Here is an 18849-nt window from a genome sequence, read left to right on the forward strand (position 1 = left end):
GTTTTCATGCAAAACCATTTTGTGGTTCCAGCTTCTCAAATGTGAGGATTTGTTGCATTCCCTTTTAATCATTTTTTTAATTTAATCATTTTGAATTCATTTTTAATAACTGGGGTTCGGACTATTGATTGTGAGGGTGCCGCTTTGGTTCTCTGGGTGACCAAAGCCAAAGAATCACTTAATGGAGAAAACCATCAGCAGATGAATCTGTAATGAAAGCAATCATTAGATGCTGTCCTGTACAGAATAGTTCAGAATGAGCTCGACCGCAACCACCCATCAGTAAAATCCTGCTTTTACATTAATGCATGAGTAATAATAAGCTAATGATCACATACAGAATAGTAGAACAGTCACAATGGACATTTTTCAAGTACATTTTCCAGATCATACTTAGTTTGGTAATAGTACTTTCTCTGAAGGACCTGAATACTTCCTGCACCATTCCACCACCTTGTGTTTCCTAGAGTTTCATTGTCATTGTGACACAGACTAATCTAACTCTCTGTGGCACATGTTCCCGTCTTGGTACAAGACGTTTCCTCCCTACAAAATTTCCTCAGCATTTATTCCAAGTGCCAGTTCCTAGCTGCCATTCTGCGGCAGTTCCAGGGTAGGGCGGAATGTTTAAGTACATTATGTTCCTTTTATGCCACCGGGGGACTTTCAGTGTGGTGACTCAGAGACCCGGTGACCTCGCCTCAACAAGGAAATCCCAGACTGTTCCAACTGGCTGAGTGTGATCGTTTCTGTCTGTGTGTCTTTCACAAGTCTGGGCGATGACTTTCTTCCTTGTAACTCTGCGTAAGTGAGAAATGATGCTCGGTTTACAATGTGGAAAGGCCGAGAAACAGTCGTCACACGAGGGGAAATTACACACTCGTGCTGAGTGGAGGAAAGACACCAGTCGATGCCGTTTATATTCATAAACTTCTTTATTCTCAACAGCTTTTTGTTAATAGTGTTTAAATTCACACAACATATGTACAGGTACAAAAATAATATCTCTGTATATACAATATATTACACATGTCTGTATATACAAATCAATATATATTTATACAGTATACAGAAGGACTATGTGGAGTTCATGGTCTTGCTATGGTTTTTTGGTACAGATCATTGGGTGATCCGGACCGGCCTCGACCAGACTAGACGCCATCTTCATTCATGTTTGTGATCCCAGGGCCAGCACCTCTGGACCTGGACCGGGGACGTGGACTGATGTGTCCCTCGTTGTGGGGCCGTGGCTGGGCGACCCAGTAGCAGCTTCACTGTCGTTCACACCACCAGCAGAGGGATGCTTTGGTTTACTTTCCGAACTTTATGTCGTCGTACAGCTGGAGGAAAGAGAATAAAAAACCTTAGAATCTGTGATGTAAAGCTGTGGTATATGTTAAATCTTAAGCCGATGTTGCCTTTGAAGACCGGAAATCAGAAACTGACCTCATCTTCCGAAAGGTCAGCATCCTCCATGTCGCTCTCATCCGATTCGCTGTCAGGCAGCTCCCTCAGCTCCTGCGCCGTCTTCTCGTACAGCTGGCAGCGGATCTCTTCGTTCTGGCGGCCGTAGGTGAGGTGGTACGGCGTGAAGCCGCCATAGTTAAAGCAGTTCACGTCGGCACCGAGGCCGATGAGGCAGCGGACCAGTGTGGGGTTCTGGAGATCCACGGCCAGGTGGAGCGACGTCCGGCCACTGCACTGTTCCTACGGGCAACGAGAAGAAGAACATTAGCCTCCTGCTGCTTCTCCTTCAGATATCCCTTTTCCAAAATGTCAAACTGCCAGCTTTTATAGTTAATGACACCTACCTGTGCATTGATGTCTGCACCCAGCTTGACGAGGTTTTCAACCAATGAAATGTAGCCATTAACAGACGCCAAGTGGAGGCAGTTGTGTCCTGCGAAGAGAAAATAGGGAAAAGCTCAGTTAACAACCAATTCAACAGCTGCTTCGGTGACACGTGGTCTGTGAGCATCTTTAGGGGTGCTATTTCAACTCATTAATCACCATTGTAGTTGGGGAAGGACAGGATGGAGGTGAGGTGTTGCTGGCAGTTCTGGGTGATGACGCCGAAGCAGGCGAGGGAGCCTCTCTTGCAGGCGATGTGGAGAGCCGTGTTCCCGCTGTCGTCGGACAGCCGTGGGTCGGCGCCGGCCTTCAGGAGCCTGTCCACCAGCTGAGGCTGCTCTGTGATCACTGCCAGGTGGAGGGCCGTCTGGGGAGGAAGCATTAACAGGACATATATCATTACTATCAGGGCTTTAAAGGCAGCTTGAGTACGATGAGGAAGGCTGGGGTTTGTATTCAGCTGATCGTGGATCATGTGGGTTGGATTTGGGTCGTTACCTGTCTCTGGTGGTTCTGTACATTGAGGAAGGGGTGATTGTGAGACAGCTTGATCATCTGCAGGGCATGGTCTGTGGCTTCATGAATGATGGCCAAGTGGAGAAGCCTGTGGGGTGAAAAAGGAAGAGAGAGGAGGTTAGTTAAAATAGCTTAGTGCTCCTCAAAAAACAAAACAAAAAAAATTACGCATGGAGGAAATGGTTCCAGCCAAATAAGAAAGAACAAAGCCTGAGCAGTGGAGCGTTTCGCAAGAATGGAGTTTTGTCGGGTTATTTCCACCAGTTGTGGCTTGACACATCTGATGCTTTATCAGTTCCTGGCAGAGGGCCAGGGACTTTCCTGAACTCGCAGAGCGGACTGAAGCACCGCCCAGACTGCGCTCTCAGCCAAAGTACACACACACACACACACACGCGCGCACACTGAGTACGCGCTGTGCTGCACGCGCGCGCGCGCGCGCACACACACACACACCACAGAGTTAAAGGCCTCTTGTTTTCGTGCAACCTTCGACACTTTCATGACTACTTTTGCAACCTTTCATATCATTTCAATGCATTAGCTCTTGAGTTTAGATGCTGCGCTCTGTTGCAAAACTCCTACTGGATTTGCGCAGATGGATGAAATTTGCAAATGCGTAGTTGCATTATTAAAAATCTACAAAAAAAAAAAAAAAAACAGTCAAAAAGTGAATAAACGATAAAAGTCCACTTACGTGTCGCCGTCCTCGGTCACCGCGGCTCTCCACGGCTCGTATTCCTGCGCGAGGTCCTCGCTCGCGTTCACGCTCATGTCCTCAAACTCGTTCACCAGCTCGTCCTCCTTCAGGGAGTCCAGGCCGCTGTCAAAGCGGTCCTCCTGGCAATGCAACGATTTCCCGTGCTTGGGATCCACGCCGTCGAAGTTATAATCCATTTGGCTGTGCTGAGACACTCTGCGGGCGTCCATGTTGACTTCGCGCCTGTCAATGGGAGCAGCTCCGTCTGGCTGGGGGGGTCAGGGCAGAGTCGTGCAGCTCCGGGACGCGCACTGGGTTTTGTACGCTCGGCTGGGCGGAGCCTCGGCGGGGATTTCCAATTGACTTATCTTCGAAAAAGCGAAGGGAAATCACACCGAGCTGTGCTTTTGTGAGAAAAATCCCCCCCAAAGACACTCAGAATGAAAACTTGTAGTTTCCTATTAGACACCTATTTTCACCTGTGATGTAGGTTAGGGGACATGACATTATTTATTTCAGTGAATGAGACATGATGGGCATGAATGAGAGGGAGACGGCCCCTGGGAGCCTCTTGAAGAATTCCCTTCTGCTCTGGGGAAATTATCTGTTTCAAGTGGCTAACCAAAGCAGCATGCATGTTCCATTTATTTTCCAATATGAATTTTGAAAAAGGGACATTTGAACTTCAGTTGAAAATGTACACTGAACTCCAGCCCACGCCTACACAAACAACCACACCGGCTTATAGACAAACTGCTCTGAAGTCTGTGGCTGCCACAGCCATACAACAGATAAGGCTCATTTCGCTTGCAAAGCACATTTATGTGTTTGCTCCATCTCGACATTAGTCTCCTACACATGTAAATATCACAAAAAGTGAGGAACACATTGTTATTGAACTGAGCGGGTGTGTGGCTGAAGAGGAATGTGCAATGGACTCGAGTGAAAACATGTATATGTATGCATGTTCTGAATCTAGGTGTTCTGTATGTATCTGGATATTTATTCAGCTTAAGATATGCATTCCTTGTCACCATCAAATACTTTTAGTCTCAAAAGAGCTGAAAAGCATCTTAATATGAGCTGACCTGCCAGATACATGTCACTTTACCCCTTCAAGCCCTATTATGTTACTTACATATTAATGGGATGTGCATAAGTGAAAATACTGCATATATTGTATTATACTAATGCGGGGCTCTTCGGGGGGCAGGTGGCAGGATTTCCACATTTGTGTGCTCACTGAGTGCGGAGGAAGGTGAAAGATTCTGAAGTTTCCTCGTGGAGACTCCCTAATGAAACCAACACTGCATGTTTCACAATGGGATATTCTGGACTTACTCATCTGGCATTGCACACAGACGTGGAGGTAAAATCCTGCACACATTAGCTTTGAGCCTGGAAAACACTGCGTTAAGTCCTGCAGAAAATGTATAATTTACTGTGACTTTTTGTTGGATTTTTGAATTTTTTTTTTTTTTTTTTTTTTGGCTTCTGTACACCCTGTGTTGTCACTTACCTTGTGACCTTTTTTTTCTTATTGGCATTTGTCCCACTGCTGCTCTTTTTCTTACCAAGGAAATTCCTTTCTGTTACACAACATGGCGGTGAAGTGCGTGATAGCTCTACCTGTCTGTGCTCCCCTGACATTTCAGATAAAATTCCCAGGATCACTTCTGTTTACACTGTGAAAGGTAGGGCTGGCGTAAACATAGCAACAGTATCCAAGGGCAGTGAAGCATTCACACCTCTGTGGGGCGACACTCGTCAGGATGACGCTGTACAAACCAAACACACACATGCACACACCGGGCAGGGCTGTGATGTCATATCTCACGCAGCCGTCTGTAAGTATCTGTGTGTGTATGTGTGTGTGTCATACAGGCACATGAGTGGCACTGAATTCCACACATTCTTAAATGTCTGCCAAGTATCATAATGAGGCATCTGAGGACGAACTGTACTTGCAGCAGCCCATGTGTTTTTTCTGCAGTTGCCAAGATTGCGTCTTGTGTTTGTGTGTACGTTCAGATATTCGCCCAACATGGGAAATACTGGAACTTCCACTTTACATCTTTGAGTTGTTTTTTTTTTTTTTTTTGTGCAATTGCTCTTGTCTCTTCTTGCCTTGTGTTTACCGCTGGTTGCTATGGACACCAACCACTGAGAAAGCACTGACGCCAGTTCAGCGTCAAGTGCTGTACATTGCCCTCTGTCTGCGTGTTGGTAAAGCACCACTTACGTTAGTGTAGTGCCTCAGGCGGCCCTCACGCCCTGTTGGTGATGCGCTGAACTCTCCCATTTGCTCCTGATTGACCAACTAACACCAACCTCACCTTGCATGCTTTGAAAAAAGATGGGCTCTGCACCGACTTTTAGTTGCCAGTTTATCAGAATCTAAAACCAATGCAGTCCAATACAGCAGCCCTGCAATAAATTCTGCTGCCATGAACGTTGTAATGTTCACTTTTTGCTGATGTAGCTTAGTGTTGATTCAACCATATAATCCCGTTGCAGCCTACAGTTTGTGTCACTGTTCAGTTATAGCCTCATTGATCTAAATGGAGTGGACAAAGTATTATCAACACCCCTCAACATGATGCAATGCAATTTCCAGCAGCACAAACTGCAGCCCCCAAAATTACCTTTAATTTGGATTAAACATCCTTTCAGTAAAAACTGAACATTATAACCTTCAAGAACCTTTATCATACGGCTGTTGTATTAGGCTGCATTAGATAAGTATATCAGATTGGGAGATTTACGTACACATTTATAAACTGAGTAAATATCTCCAGGAAAAAAATCTGCTGTTACCAAAAATTGTATAGCAAATTAGAGAAAAATCCTTGCTAACTGTCTCATAAAGTAGATCACATCATCATAAAATATGTTGAAAGAAACCTTTAATACATTGCCACCTTCATTTTACAGTAATATGTAGCAAAAGTTTGGTAGATGTAAGCGATGGAATTTTTTTAAAGCAATGATCTAGCAAAGCTTAACTCAAAGATACGTTATACCAAAAGATTACCCATTACAAGCTGCACCAACAGTATGAAAAGATATGTGCCCACACATTAACACTAACACATTACTGCCGGACTGTTGCAGTACAAATTTTATGTTTGCTTCTATGTTATATTTCGCTCCTCGGTTTTATCTGTTAGCTTGATATGCTCCTCCAGATCTTGCGAGAGTGTGACGCTGAGGCTCAAACAAAGCTCGTTTTCTGCCTCTCTGTCTGCCAAATGCCGTTTTAGTGGCTTGCGAAAACCGGGTCCAACTTTGGCGGCTATGGGGGGAAAGAATGGGTCATAATCTGTGCCCACGTTCACTTCTCCCATTGAAGCAAATGGACTCCAGACCCACCGCATGTCGCCTAAAGGGGCATTTCAGCGGCGACGACCACGTGACACAGATAAAGGAAATGACTCGTAAGTGCGCAGCCTTGTTTCTGAACTGTCTGGGTAAATACTGCTAACAAGGAAGTCAGGGGACGGGGAGGGGAAAAGGTCAGTCTACTAATACTGAAATTACATAATGGCCAATTTGTGAAACTGAAAGATTTGTAATTTCTGGAAGGCATTTACTATTTACACTTGAGGGAACAGTTTGACACTTTGGGACAAATTAGTTGTCTTGCCAAGATTGAAACCGCTCATGTAGATCGAGAGCGGGGAGACGATTCGCTTATCTTAGCATAAAAACAGGAAGCAAGCATAAACAGCTGGGTCTTTCCAAAGGAGAATGTATATGCGTACTAGCACCTTCTCTACTTCATGTCCACCTTGTTTAATGTGCACACAGACAGAACATGTTCATTAGTAAACTTTAGCTTTAGTGTATGCTGTTAAACTTTGAAGACAGCCAAGCTAGCTAGCTCCAATCTTTAAGTGAAGCTAAGCTAACACCCTCCTGGGTCTAGTTCCATAACTAGCATACAGACGAACATGTATCTCACTTGTATCTGTTTGTGTGCAGATTTAACAGAAGTTAAATAATGTATTGAAGCTGTTTCTGCCTGCTTCCAGCTAATAGCCTCCTAGCTGCTAAATTACGAATCTACTACAGCAAATGGATGATCTGCCCTACTCTGCCTCTGATTGGTCAGTGCTTGTTTCCTTTGCTAGTTGGGTTTGTTAGGTTTAGGCCTGAGGAGTGATGATTGGTTAGGGGTAGGGTAAGAATATCAGGGTATGCCAATCAGAGGCAGCGTAGAGCGGGTCAGTCCTCGGCCACTGTAGGGGTTTTAAATTTGCCTCTAATGTTGGGATCAGACGACGTGATCTTTTTGTCTTTAACGATGGTCAGATCTAACGATCACAGCGCCACTAACTCTTGCCATGTCTTGATCGAGTGACTGGCGAGACTACATGTATGTCCCCGACTAATAACAGCAGGTCTTATTTCACGATCACGCTCAAGTTCAGATGTTATCGGGGAGGTGGGTGAAGCAACTGTCAGTCAAACAGACAGAAGTGTTGTGTGTGATGCTGGTGGTCTTGTGTACCAAAAAAAAAACAAAAACAAAGAAAAGACCAACTCTGTGGATGCAGTGTAGACTTTGGCCCATTTGGTTATTGTTTATACATCTACTACGTAGCAACCGGATAACGATTAGGACAGGTTTAACAAGTTTCACATATAGTGATTTTATGTCCGTCGTTATTTATTCTACAAGGAGCAGGCTCGGCTCTGTTGGGTTTGGATCTGGAATTAGCAGCTAGCAAACCATACACTAGTGGAGAAATGGTACGCGTATTCTCGCCCAGCTGATGATGTATTTCCGCTATTTCTCGCCAATGTTTGTCTTTTTTGACTCGGTCATGATTCTCCCTCGAGGAAACATGGCAGGATGTTGCCACAGTTCAACAAACTTTTCCTCTCTTTCATTTTCCCACCTGACAACAGCATCCTCCTCCTCGCCACGGTTACCTGACACACTACACGTGTCAAGACAAAAAAAATTCTGACATGCCAGACTTTTGGTTGGGGTTTCGTGGGGCGTCCCAGATGCCGCACAACAGGTCGTTTAGCATGTCACGCTACACGGGTACAGACGCCCGATTGTCGTTCACGATCGGCCACGACAAAATCGTCTCAAAATCTGGCAAGATTCATGTAGTCTGTTTGTCAAAGCACATTTTTCAAGTTTAAGATGAATGTAAATGAAATAAAAATGAGTAGTGATAAGACATTTTAATAGCCTTTCTGTGAATAGTGTCACACTGTTTGAGACAAGGTTAACAGTTTATTTCATTTGGAACCTGTCATTAATGTCAGTAGCTGGTGTCAGTGAGCTGCTCTCAGCCCAGCTGTCAAAAAATAGCTTCAGCTTCCCAGATGTGTGCTTGTCATTCACCATGACAAGTTCCCTCCTGTTTCAGAAGGAAGCTATCACTTCATTATTACAGTAATTAGTCAGTGGACACTTAACCTCAGCCAATCCATTTCTTGCGTGGGCTGTGTGACACAGCACTTCTACGCCCAGAGTTTACTCAAACTACACCCACTTCATGTTTTCACAATGTGGTTTGATGTAAAAAAAAAAAAAGAAAAAAGAAAGAGAAGGAGTATTATAGTATGACAAACGCATGGTAGTTTTGCATGATGTGTCTTCAACAGGCATGCCCACCCTTTGACAATATAACTCCATCTGTTTCTTTGTTTGCCATAAGTATGCCATATTAAAGAAAACTATACTGTAGGTGGTTGTTATCGCATGTAATTACATCACGTACACCCCATTACATTTGACATGATTTTAACAGTCATGAGGAGAAGACATGAATGAACATCATAATGTGAGTGTGTGTGTGACTATTATTCTCATGACCTAATCCAATGATTTCATTTAATGAGTAGCAAAGTACATGGGAGGTCTCAAATTCTGTGTGTTTCCCAGCACAAATGAGAAAAGCTGCTCGAACAGGTTTCTGTACCTGTGAAAAGAACAAAGTTATTTCCTTTCTGTGGCATGCGATGGTCATGAGATCTTGCTGGCATGAAGAATGGGGAAAATAGAGCGTTTTCGCATCTTTCTTCTGCGATAGCTTCTGAAAAAGCGACTGAAGACATAAGGGGATCAACTGAAACTTTCAAACTGAGGCGAAAACTCTGAGATCCTCCCCTTTGTTGCCTCAGTTTCACGGTGAATGTGCAAATGCATATTTTTTCGGGGAAGCGTGGGTGGTTTCGGAGAAGGGGTTATACCTTTATTTCCATCCCCAGGCATTCCCACAATGTTATACACACACATACACACACACGCACACAAAAGGATTAATTGTATGCAATATGATCTGTTGTCCTACTGCCCTACTGCCACCAGGCATCTCTCACGGTCATAGTGTCGCTATCCGGCTCAGGTTTTTTGAGAAATATTCTTATTTACTTTGTTGCAGAGTTGAATAAAAAAATCCATACCACTCTATCATGGTAAATATGAAGCTAGAGCCCAGAGGCAATTACATTAGCTTAGCTTAGCGTAAAGACTTGACACGGGGGGGACACAGCTAGCTTGGCTCTGTCCAAATAACTGAAATATAAAAACAAAACAAAATTTTGTTTATTGTCCTCTGCATGAGGCTACCAGGTAAACAGTGGAGACTGCACCCAGCTAAAAGAAATAGTTCCAGCAGGTAGCTCTCCATGAAATCTGAACTTGTAACTTTTATACTCACAAATCAAACAAAGTAGATATGACATGCTAATTAGTGAGCATTCGAAGTGCTGGTACTGCTTACAGATGATCTATCTGTGAACCAGGCTAGCTATTTCCCCAGTCCTTATGCTAAGCTAAGATAACCAGCTGCTGCCTATGGCTTCATATTTGCCATACAGAGGGTGGTATTGATTTTTGAATCGAAAAAGCAAAAAAGTGCCACCCCTTCCAAGATGATACAATAATCCTTTTGTGAAAAAGTTAGTGTTGCTCAGCTCTTGTGTAAAGATGATAATGAAACAGCAAGGCACGCACAAGGGCCGGAGCGGTCTGTGCAGCTCTGTCATGCAACTCAAGAGTTAAATGGGTGTACACATGATAATTAAAATTTCAATGCAATTTCATAGCGGTTAGCAGAGGAGGATTGCTAGTGTTGGGGATTTACAAAACACTTTGCTTGGCCTCAATTCAGATACTTGCTGCTGCATATTGAACAAGCTCGAGATGTACGAGTGATTTTTGAGGCTTACAAAGGTGGAGCTGCAGTAGTTCAAAGGAGATGAGATAAAAGCATCAGAAACCCACTTCAGCTTGTTTTTTTGATCGTCGTTCTTCAACAGTAGGAAGCAAGTCGCCACTTGCATCTCTACCTGTTCTTCAAAAGTTGAGTCAATAATCGGATAATCGTTTGTTGTGAAAGATCACCAAGATTCTAAGATTTCTTCAAATGAAGTCACAACATTATAACACAGTTTGAAAGGTTGAAATATTTCTGAAACTGAGAGCCTGAAATCACATCAGATAAGAAAAGCAGGGCATGCAGCCCCTGTAAGAAAGTATGGTTTAAGTTCATGGGTTTACATGATGGTTATCACAATTTTGACTGCCCTGTGAGTGCACATGCAAAACAGTTAAAAACAATGCAAACAGTACTAAGAACTTCTGCTTTCAGTAATAAAACTGGAGAGGACTTGGAAAACATGCGATTTGATCATAAACTATGCTTCACTGTTTGGCTGTTCTTCTCATTCTTGACTTTCTCCTACATTCCTTTGTGTGCTGCTTTATTGATAGTCCTTTGTGCCAGCAGTCTCTACTCTGGGCTGCATGAGACTATGAGGGAAAAAAAAAAGCTCAGTATTATGAAATAAACCGCAAAGACAACTCAGACTTTCTGCAATCACACTGAACTGCCCTAAATATAAATGAGACCAGCAAAGTTTCCTGACACACTTACAGCAGTGTGAAAATGGATCTGACTGACAGATACATACCACGGAAATAGTGAGACTACAAGACACACCGCAGACCAACTGAGCAAAATCCTTCACTGCTTGAAATTCACACATGCATTTTTCCACTTTGCGAGGTTTGAGCAGGCCCTCTGTTATGTCAGCTGTGTCGCAAGGAAAAGTCCAGCTTCTTGTTTTGTCTGTTGATGACAACACACTCTGGTTTGACTTCACGCTTGATGTTCACTTTTATGGACATCAAGCTCAAATGGCGTGACACATTATTCATAGCACTGAGCAGTTTTATAGCATTCATGTATAACAAGCATTTATGTTCAGTATGTCTTTGTCAGTCTTTTCATTGATCCATTTCTTCACATATCCAGTCATTTCATCTTTAATCCTGTTCCTATGATAATTTTATTGTTGGTATTTTGTAATTCTTAGCAAATATTCCTGCTTCAATACTAGAAATAAATCATACAGCTCAGGAAAGCATTCAACTGGAAGAACTGGGGAGCTATTGTTCAACCATCTAGCAAAGGTCTTCATTGCCCTCCTGTGCTTGAAACTTGAATTGCAGATCCTGGGATCGCATGTCCTTCTCACGCTCAGTCTTAAGCTCTTGAAAAATACATACAAGTAGGAGCACTGTGGATGAAAACAAAATATGTGCAATGTTATATCACATTAAGCAAACCCAGAAAGCAGGTTAAACTTATAAGATGTACATGTTAGAAATGTTAATTCTGTTTCCTAGCCTAGTCTCCAAACTATAGGTTGGAATTTCAAAATGAGACATGTCAAGAAAGGAGCAAAAGATAAGTTTAATTGTTAAAAAAGTATTTATAGTTTTTGTCTCTTGCCGGAATTTGCATACTTTCAATCACAACATAATAATTTTGTGACATGCAAACAATCAGCACTATAAACTATAGTGAATTTCTCCATTGTGAGATCAATAAATTCTTATCTAATCTAAAAAAAAAAACCAAACAAAACAAACAAACTAGTCACACGCTTCCTACTGTCCACTACACCATTAGACAGCACCACGGCTCCAGCCTTTCCATCCATCAGTGCCACCCAGGTGAGTGAGACGAGAGTCAAGCAGTGATCTGTGACAGCTTTCACCCTGGGGTGCTTGACTCATCTGCCAGCAAAGGCTCTCCAGCACCTCTTCAGCATATCCCTGCAGCTCTACAGGGTGCCTTCAAAGTGAAACCCTCCTGTCTGCTCCCAGTGCCAAAAAAAAGGTATTCAAGTTACCTGACGCACTGTGATGATGGCACTGACAGCATGTCTGCACCTGCAGGACAAACACCTTCACAGACTCATTCATGAGTCAGCAGTCAGCACATATGATACTTCCTCTGTGGTATATATTCCCTGTCTGCATTGCTATGATTTGATCAATATTCATGTTGTCTGTGTGTGGAAAGTAAGTTGTTTACATCATGTTTTACTGTAATAGAGATTTGTTTTTAAATTGCTTTCAGTGTTTAGAGGTTTTAACATAAATTATGTACAGTAAGTATGTAACATAAAGTGTAAAGTATAACATAAACTAATAGCATTTAACATTCAAGCCCTCTGACTTCCCACTGACTTTTCATGCACCTCAAAAACATATTAATGTAGTTATACACCTGTATATGCAGTAAGTATGCCGTGTGCAGAAGAAGTTACAGGAACTACAAATCCCTAAAATCTCTCCGTAGCAATTGGTTGCCCATTCCAACATTTGATTGGACGGAGTCAGTAAAGCTCCGTGTGATTGGCCTACGGTGGCCATGTTTGCATTACCAGCTGTCTAGATGCGAGCTAGCTAACCGGTTAGCTGTGTGAGGTGCATTCGCCTCTTTGCTCGGGCTAAAATAAACGAACAGCCCTTCCTCCCCGTAAACGCCGGCTTATCTGGAAGTCGTAATGCCGGTTCACTCCCGGGAGAAGAAAGAAAGTAACCACGAAGAAATGGAGGTGGATTTTCCCGAGCAAGACGGCAGCAGCACAGACGAGGAGGACACCGTTAGCTCGTCCGTGTCTGAAGATGGAGACAGCTCGGGTAGGGAAAATAGGCCTTATATATAAACCCACAGCTAAATTAATAAAATATGCTTGTCTGTCAGACGTGAGTGCACCATAATATACGCCTGCTTCTGGAAATTAGCGGATATTTTGACCAGGGAGGGTGGATATAACGTGCAGCATGGGGTGGAGATGCTATGCTGGTGACGATGGTGGATGAAAAGAAAAGCAGTTGATATGAGGTGATGTCAAACCAGTCATGTCTTTATGTGGACAGACATGGATGATGAGGACTGTGAGAGGAGGAGGATGGAGTGCCTGGATGAGATGACCACCCTGGAGAAGCAGTTCACTGACTTGAAGGAGCAGTAAGTTTCTAGCTTGTGTTTGTCAGCCACCAGCTAATCGCTTGCAGTCCTGGATTTTGCAGGTCATATTCATTTTTTCCCCACCAGCAATTTTGAAATGAAGCTGATCATCATTTTGAGGGGAAATTCAATTTGAAAATGCCTCATAATATGCTAAGCCAAGCTGGTGAGTTTGAGCCACATCATCAGCCACACTGGCAGGCACATTCAGTGAACAGCCTCCTGCTGTAGATTTGTCACAGCATCCTGCTCTCATCCTGTTCAGTCACTGTGCACACCGATGACAGCTGGGAAATCACTTGCAGCTGTGCTCTGTTCTTCATACTCCACACTTTCCGGGCACCCGTTTTGTTCAGTTTCTTATTTGTTACCACTGATCTGAATTTGCTCACAAGATGTTTTCAAATTGTTCAGCTCATTGCAATGCTGGCAGTCTAAGCTTAGGAACTGATGTGCCAACTTATTTTTTTGCTGCTCAGGTTGTACAAGGAGCGTCTGAGCCAGGTGGACATCAAGCTGCAGGAGGTCATGGCTGGCTGTGCCCAGGAGTACCTGGAACCTTTAGCCAACCTGCAGGAGAACATGCAGATCAGGACCAAAGTTGCTGGTAGGTCAAAGTAATATTACAGGCTTTGCTGTTGTGTGCATCTGACTGACTTTAACTTTACATTCCAGCCAGCTATGACAGCAAGGATAAAATTTGGATGTCTGATTAAGCCATATGTTTAGAATAAACTTCTCCATGGAAAAAGCAAATGATACATCACAGGCCACATAGACACTTGGATGACAATGCAATCTTCATCACTGCCTGCTTCAGATTGAGTTTATGTTTAATTGCTTGTCACAGGGATCTACAGGGAGCTGTGCTTGGAGTCGGTGAAGAACAAGCACGAGTGTGAGATCCAGGCTGCCTGCCAACACTGGGAGGTGAGAGGTCAACAAAGGAGTTAGGGCTTATGTGATGGTTTCAATGTTAAACCACAGTTTGTTCAAATAGATACCTGCCTTTACAATGCAGGAAATCCAATGTACTCTAGATTGTTTGTTTTTAATGAGAGTTTTCCAACCAGTGTTTCTTGCCCCCTTGTTTCTCTCTCCCAGAGTGAGAAGTTGCTGCTGTTTGACACTGTGCAGAGTGAACTGGAGGAGAAGATAAGAAGACTGGAGGAAGACAGACACAGTATTGACATCACCTCAGGTACCAGCTGTGGCTGCAACCAACAGACGTCTCAAATAATATTATTTTGATCCATTAAAAAAAAAAAAAAACCATCAAAGGTTTTTACAGTGCTATCGTAAAGTCTGACAAGCATTCCCAAAACTCACAGTTTCATTCAGCATTCAACATTCAGTTCATATTGTTATGAAATAGAGAAAACCCTTCCAGACCATGTTTCTATAGCAGTAATTAGTAATTAATTAGTATTTTTATTGAACGATAAGTTAAACAATCTGTGTCAAACCTATCAAAGAATTGTCAAGTACAAGTAAGCAACCAACATGCTTTAAGGTCCAGTGTGAAGGAGTTAGTTGCATCTAGTGGTGAGATTGCAGATTGCAACCAACTGAATACCCTTTGCTTCACCTTCCCCTGCGGTGGCCACGAAAAATACAAGAGGTCTTATCTAGAGCCAGGGTTTATTCCGTTGTCCGTTCTGGGCCACTGTAGAACACGGTGGACTCCTTTGAAGAGGACCTGCTCTCTCTTCAGATATTAAGAGCTTCGAAGCTAACGAAAACACAACAGCTCTTAGTTTCAGGTGATTGTACAGCAATGAAAAAATAATTATGAACATTGTATTCTTTTTCTGCCAGTGGATCCCCCTAAATCCTATGCACTAGACATTTATGATACAGGGTGCTAAAAGTGTTGTTAATGAATAATAAATGAATAAGAAGAATTTGATCAAAGGCATATTAACCGACAAGATGCAAAGTTCACACTGATAATGTATGACACCGATGTGTGAAATATGAAGCAAATATCCCACAGAAGGAAGCGACTCCTATCTCTAATGTGTCCTCTTTGTTCGCCAGAGTTGTGGAATGATGGATTGCACTCAAGGAAAAACAAGAAGAAAGACCCATTCTGCCCTGTCAAGAAGAAGAAGCCCGTTGTTGTTTCTGATATCCTTTTCCCTTTGTCCTCACCCTGTCTCGTCCCTCCCATCATTCATCTGCACCACATTTTGCTGCAGCGTTTCAGTGATGCGCTGTTAAGACAGATGCTTCCCACCACTTTACTGTGTATTGTTCCTTAACCGCTCCATTACGGCCTTATATCGTTTACATGCTGCAAGATTTAGATATTCTTGAAGACTGGACTGCAATAAGAAAGGTATTTTCAAAACGGACGGAGTTGTCACTTGGTGAATACATCTGTGTTGTGATTTGGCTTTTTCAGCTGTGTCTGTTTCCTCCCACCCCCCCCCCACAGGCGATGGCATCACTGGGGCCACACAGGGTGAAGGTGGATGGTAAGAGTTTCTCCTCGTCCTTGGTTACAGTCAATATCTGGCTGAGTGCAGCGATCGACCCGCAGTCACACAGGAGGGGTTGATTCAGTCCGTTCAGCTTGAAGTACTCAAGTTCATAGTTGAAAAGGAGACAGCTGTTGACTCCTTATATGTCTTTGTCTCTCTCCCCGTCCTTCTTTTTTCTCTTTTAAGTTTATGCTTTTCCTGCCTCACTTGTTCTCATCTCGACCCCACATGACCTCACTCCCCTTTTTCCTTCTGATTCTCTCCTCCAGTTCCTGCAGTCAAGCCTGACAGACATCACCATGTGGCGCGCTCCGAGGACGGTCGACTTTTCTATGACAACCAGTGGTACTGCAGGGGACAGGCCATCTGCATCAACAGGAAGGACGAGTACCCGACTAGGTGTGTGTGTGTCTGTGTGGGAGCAGAGTTAAAAAGCTCTTTGTAATAATGAGAGAGTGATGATTTTGGTTGTAGCCTGTGTGAGTTACAACGCTAAATGAAGCGTGTACTCATCTGCAAGTGTTTGCGTTTCTGACTCATCGTGTGAGTCTGTGTGGCTGAGATGCAGTGGTCGCATGATGCATTTATTTGTAATGGAAATGATTATGGATTTAAACAAAGACAGACAATGTGAATATTAGGCTGAATGATTGTGATTCCACATTCTGCTCTGTGCGCTGTCGGGACAGGATGTTCAGTGAATAGAGGGTGATGCCACAGCACAGCACCCTCCACTCCATTGTGCTACGTTGATAACACAATGCAACAGGCTGCTGCTGTGAATGAGCACAGATGAAATACGTGGACATCCGTACAGCATACCAACTGACAGTCTGTGGACATTAAAGTGTAGCCAGAATTGAAGTCTCAACCTCACTGCGTTACACACACTTGGGCCTCATCGTGGCTGAACTCCTTTATGATACTTTATATCAGCTTTCCTTTAATTTGTCACCCATTTGTCTGTGCGTGCTTGCGTTTGTCTGTGTGTGTGAGTAGCTCCACACCAGGAAAGTGACAAAATGAATTACACTTGAACCAAAGGTGTTTTACTTTGTATTTGTGAAGTTAGGCAGTGACAGTCTAAAGCTGTCACATGAATTGAGTAATTTCCTGTCAGTATTAAGCCGTTAAGTATGTTGGGGTTTTTTGTATACTTACTTGAATAGTATACAATATGATGATTAGTATGTAGTACATACAAACTACTTTATGTATACACACAAAGACAGAAATGTGCATATGCAGTCTTGTTGCCAGATTTATGAAGCCATGCATACACATGCTTCTGTTTTTATAAATCTGTCATTGTGAAATTGGTCACACATGCACAGTCCTTTCTATGCCCACAGTTAGCCACACATGACGAACATGGCGATTTAAATCACTTTTGTCCATAATAATACTCCTGCTGCGCCATCATTCGAAAGACTTGTCAGTCTGTCAACTTAGAGCAAAGAACATTTGCAAGATTCCTTTATGCACAACGTCTGTTTCCCACTTCAGCAGTTTTTCATGTTGTTTTCCAGTGTACTGCACATACATGAGGGCAGACACTGACTGAGGGACCGTGGTGACTTCTGCACACACCGGTGTCACGTGTTATATCCTCTGTGCTGTTTGTGAGGGGATTGCGGGAATTGATTGTGCGCTAACGTTGTTGTGTGTTTGTGTCACGCAGCGCCATCATCACCACTGTCAACAACGATGAGGTGTGGTTCAAACGACTGGATGGCACCAAGTCAAAGCTGTACATCTCCCAGCTGCAGAAAGGCAAATACACTATCAAGCACTCGTAAAAACACACACGCACACAGGCAAAGACCCTCATCTCTGCTGTGTCTCTTTTTGTCTCCTTTCTGTGTGGTACCTTCCTACATTCTTGCCATATGTACAGACACACGCACACAAACACACCTCACTTCACCTCCTCTGTGTATAAGTAACAAAAAAAGAAACACTCTTAAAAACAAATATCAACCCTTCCTCAAGTCTAAGGAGATGACATTCTCTGTAAATATGTATGTATGTTGATATTATTGACAAGGTCACAAAGTGTCATTTTCTCTGGAATGGAGATCAATGCAAAGTGCTGCTAAAAAAAACTATTAAAAAAATAAAACAAAAACGAAGGGCGAAGAACCGGAGCAGTGGCGAACTGTGAACCGCGGAGCTCAGTCGCGTGCCTTTTCGAGACAAGACGATGCCTACGCTGATGAAATAAGTCCTAAACTTTTAATATCAGCGAAGCCTTACTCTGTACTGTGTTAGCACCAAGAGGACTGAAGCGGGTCAATGAACGAGTGAGTGAGAAACCCTGATCCAGGTGAGGATGCTGTCAGCAGTGTGTTTGATTTACCTCTCTGGACGCGCCGGTGAGATTTGAATTTTCATGCTCCGCAGAGCTTAGTAAGTCTATTAGATCCCCAGTTTGAGATCATGTTTGATTTAGTGAAAACAGTTGCACAAGTGTCGATATGGAGATGGGGAACGGTTAATCAATTTTGAGTAAATGATTATATTGTGAACGTAATGAGATAAAGCTATTCTTTGAGAACACCCCAGGGTTTTGTTGAAACCCACTTGGGGAGCCACTGTACTAAATGATCTCTTGATGTTTTTTCTCACAGCGCTATATTTTAAGTTCAAACTAAGGCCAGCCCCATTCACTGAGCAAAACATACAGGTTTAAAGCTGAATTTTCAGCCCACAGTAATAGGAGGGGCCCTGTATATAGAGATGACTGTATGTCGTTGTTGTGTTAAGTTCAGTGACTCTTCCCTCCATCTCCCATCATGTTGCCATGTGTCTGATAGTGCCTAGAACTCAACACTGAAGGCAAGACCCATGCTTAGATTGCCTCAAATTTGTAATTTGTAATGCCATTTTTCAGTTTTTTTGGCTTTATCCAGCCCGTTTTGTGTGTGCTATGACTGTAATAGCTGAAGGAAATGGTTAAGTCCTGCAGTGCAAATGTTACACCTCTGAAAAATCAAAAGTA

The 18849-nt window shown here is 43.2% G+C and overlaps 2 protein-coding genes across 2 annotated transcripts; one reads left to right on the plus strand and one right to left on the minus strand.

The window, feature by feature from the left end:
• Positions 1-913: 913 nt before the first annotated feature.
• On the minus strand, positions 914-3366 carry LOC121621730 (NF-kappa-B inhibitor alpha-like). The gene is made up of 6 exons (XM_041958317.1): positions 3065-3366; positions 2350-2455; positions 2011-2218; positions 1812-1900; positions 1447-1707; positions 914-1340 (listed from the first exon to the last, which is right to left on the minus strand). Exons 1-6 carry the CDS (start codon positions 3295-3297, stop codon positions 1311-1313), a joined length of 927 nt encoding a protein of 308 aa, XP_041814251.1. The 5' UTR covers positions 3298-3366; the 3' UTR covers positions 914-1310.
• Positions 3367-11865: 8499 nt separating this feature from the next.
• Positions 11866-17779, plus strand: LOC121621749 (breast cancer metastasis-suppressor 1-like protein-A). Its single transcript, XM_041958353.1, has 10 exons — positions 11866-13031; positions 13272-13362; positions 13842-13969; positions 14213-14292; positions 14467-14563; positions 15403-15492; positions 15639-15703; positions 15803-15842; positions 16118-16247; positions 17530-17779. The coding sequence occupies exons 1-10, from the start codon at positions 12896-12898 to the stop codon at positions 17645-17647; spliced, it is 975 nt and encodes a 324-aa protein (XP_041814287.1). The 5' UTR covers positions 11866-12895; the 3' UTR covers positions 17648-17779.
• The last annotated feature ends 1070 nt before the right edge of the window (positions 17780-18849 follow it).

This window comes from Chelmon rostratus, chromosome 18 (genome assembly GCF_017976325.1).
Source record: "Chelmon rostratus isolate fCheRos1 chromosome 18, fCheRos1.pri, whole genome shotgun sequence".
Lineage (NCBI taxonomy): Eukaryota > Metazoa > Chordata > Actinopteri > Chaetodontiformes > Chaetodontidae > Chelmon > Chelmon rostratus.

Coding starts and splice junctions, on each gene's coding strand:
- LOC121621749 (XM_041958353.1), top strand. CDS start 12,896: ATGCCGGTTCACTCCCGGGAGAAGAAAGAAAGTAACCACGAAGAAATG. Junction 13,032..13,271: donor TGAAGATGGAGACAGCTCGG/GTAGGGAAAATA, acceptor TTATGTGGACAG/ACATGGATGATGAGGACTGT. Junction 13,363..13,841: donor TTCACTGACTTGAAGGAGCA/GTAAGTTTCTAG, acceptor TTTGCTGCTCAG/GTTGTACAAGGAGCGTCTGA.
- LOC121621730 (XM_041958317.1), bottom strand. CDS start 3,297: ATGGACGCCCGCAGAGTGTCTCAGCACAGCCAAATGGATTATAACTTC. Junction 2,456..3,064: donor GTGACCGAGGACGGCGACAC/GTAAGTGGACTT, acceptor TTCACCCCACAG/GCTTCTCCACTTGGCCATCA. Junction 1,708..1,811: donor GTGCAGACATCAATGCACAG/GTAGGTGTCATT, acceptor CGTTGCCCGTAG/GAACAGTGCAGTGGCCGGAC.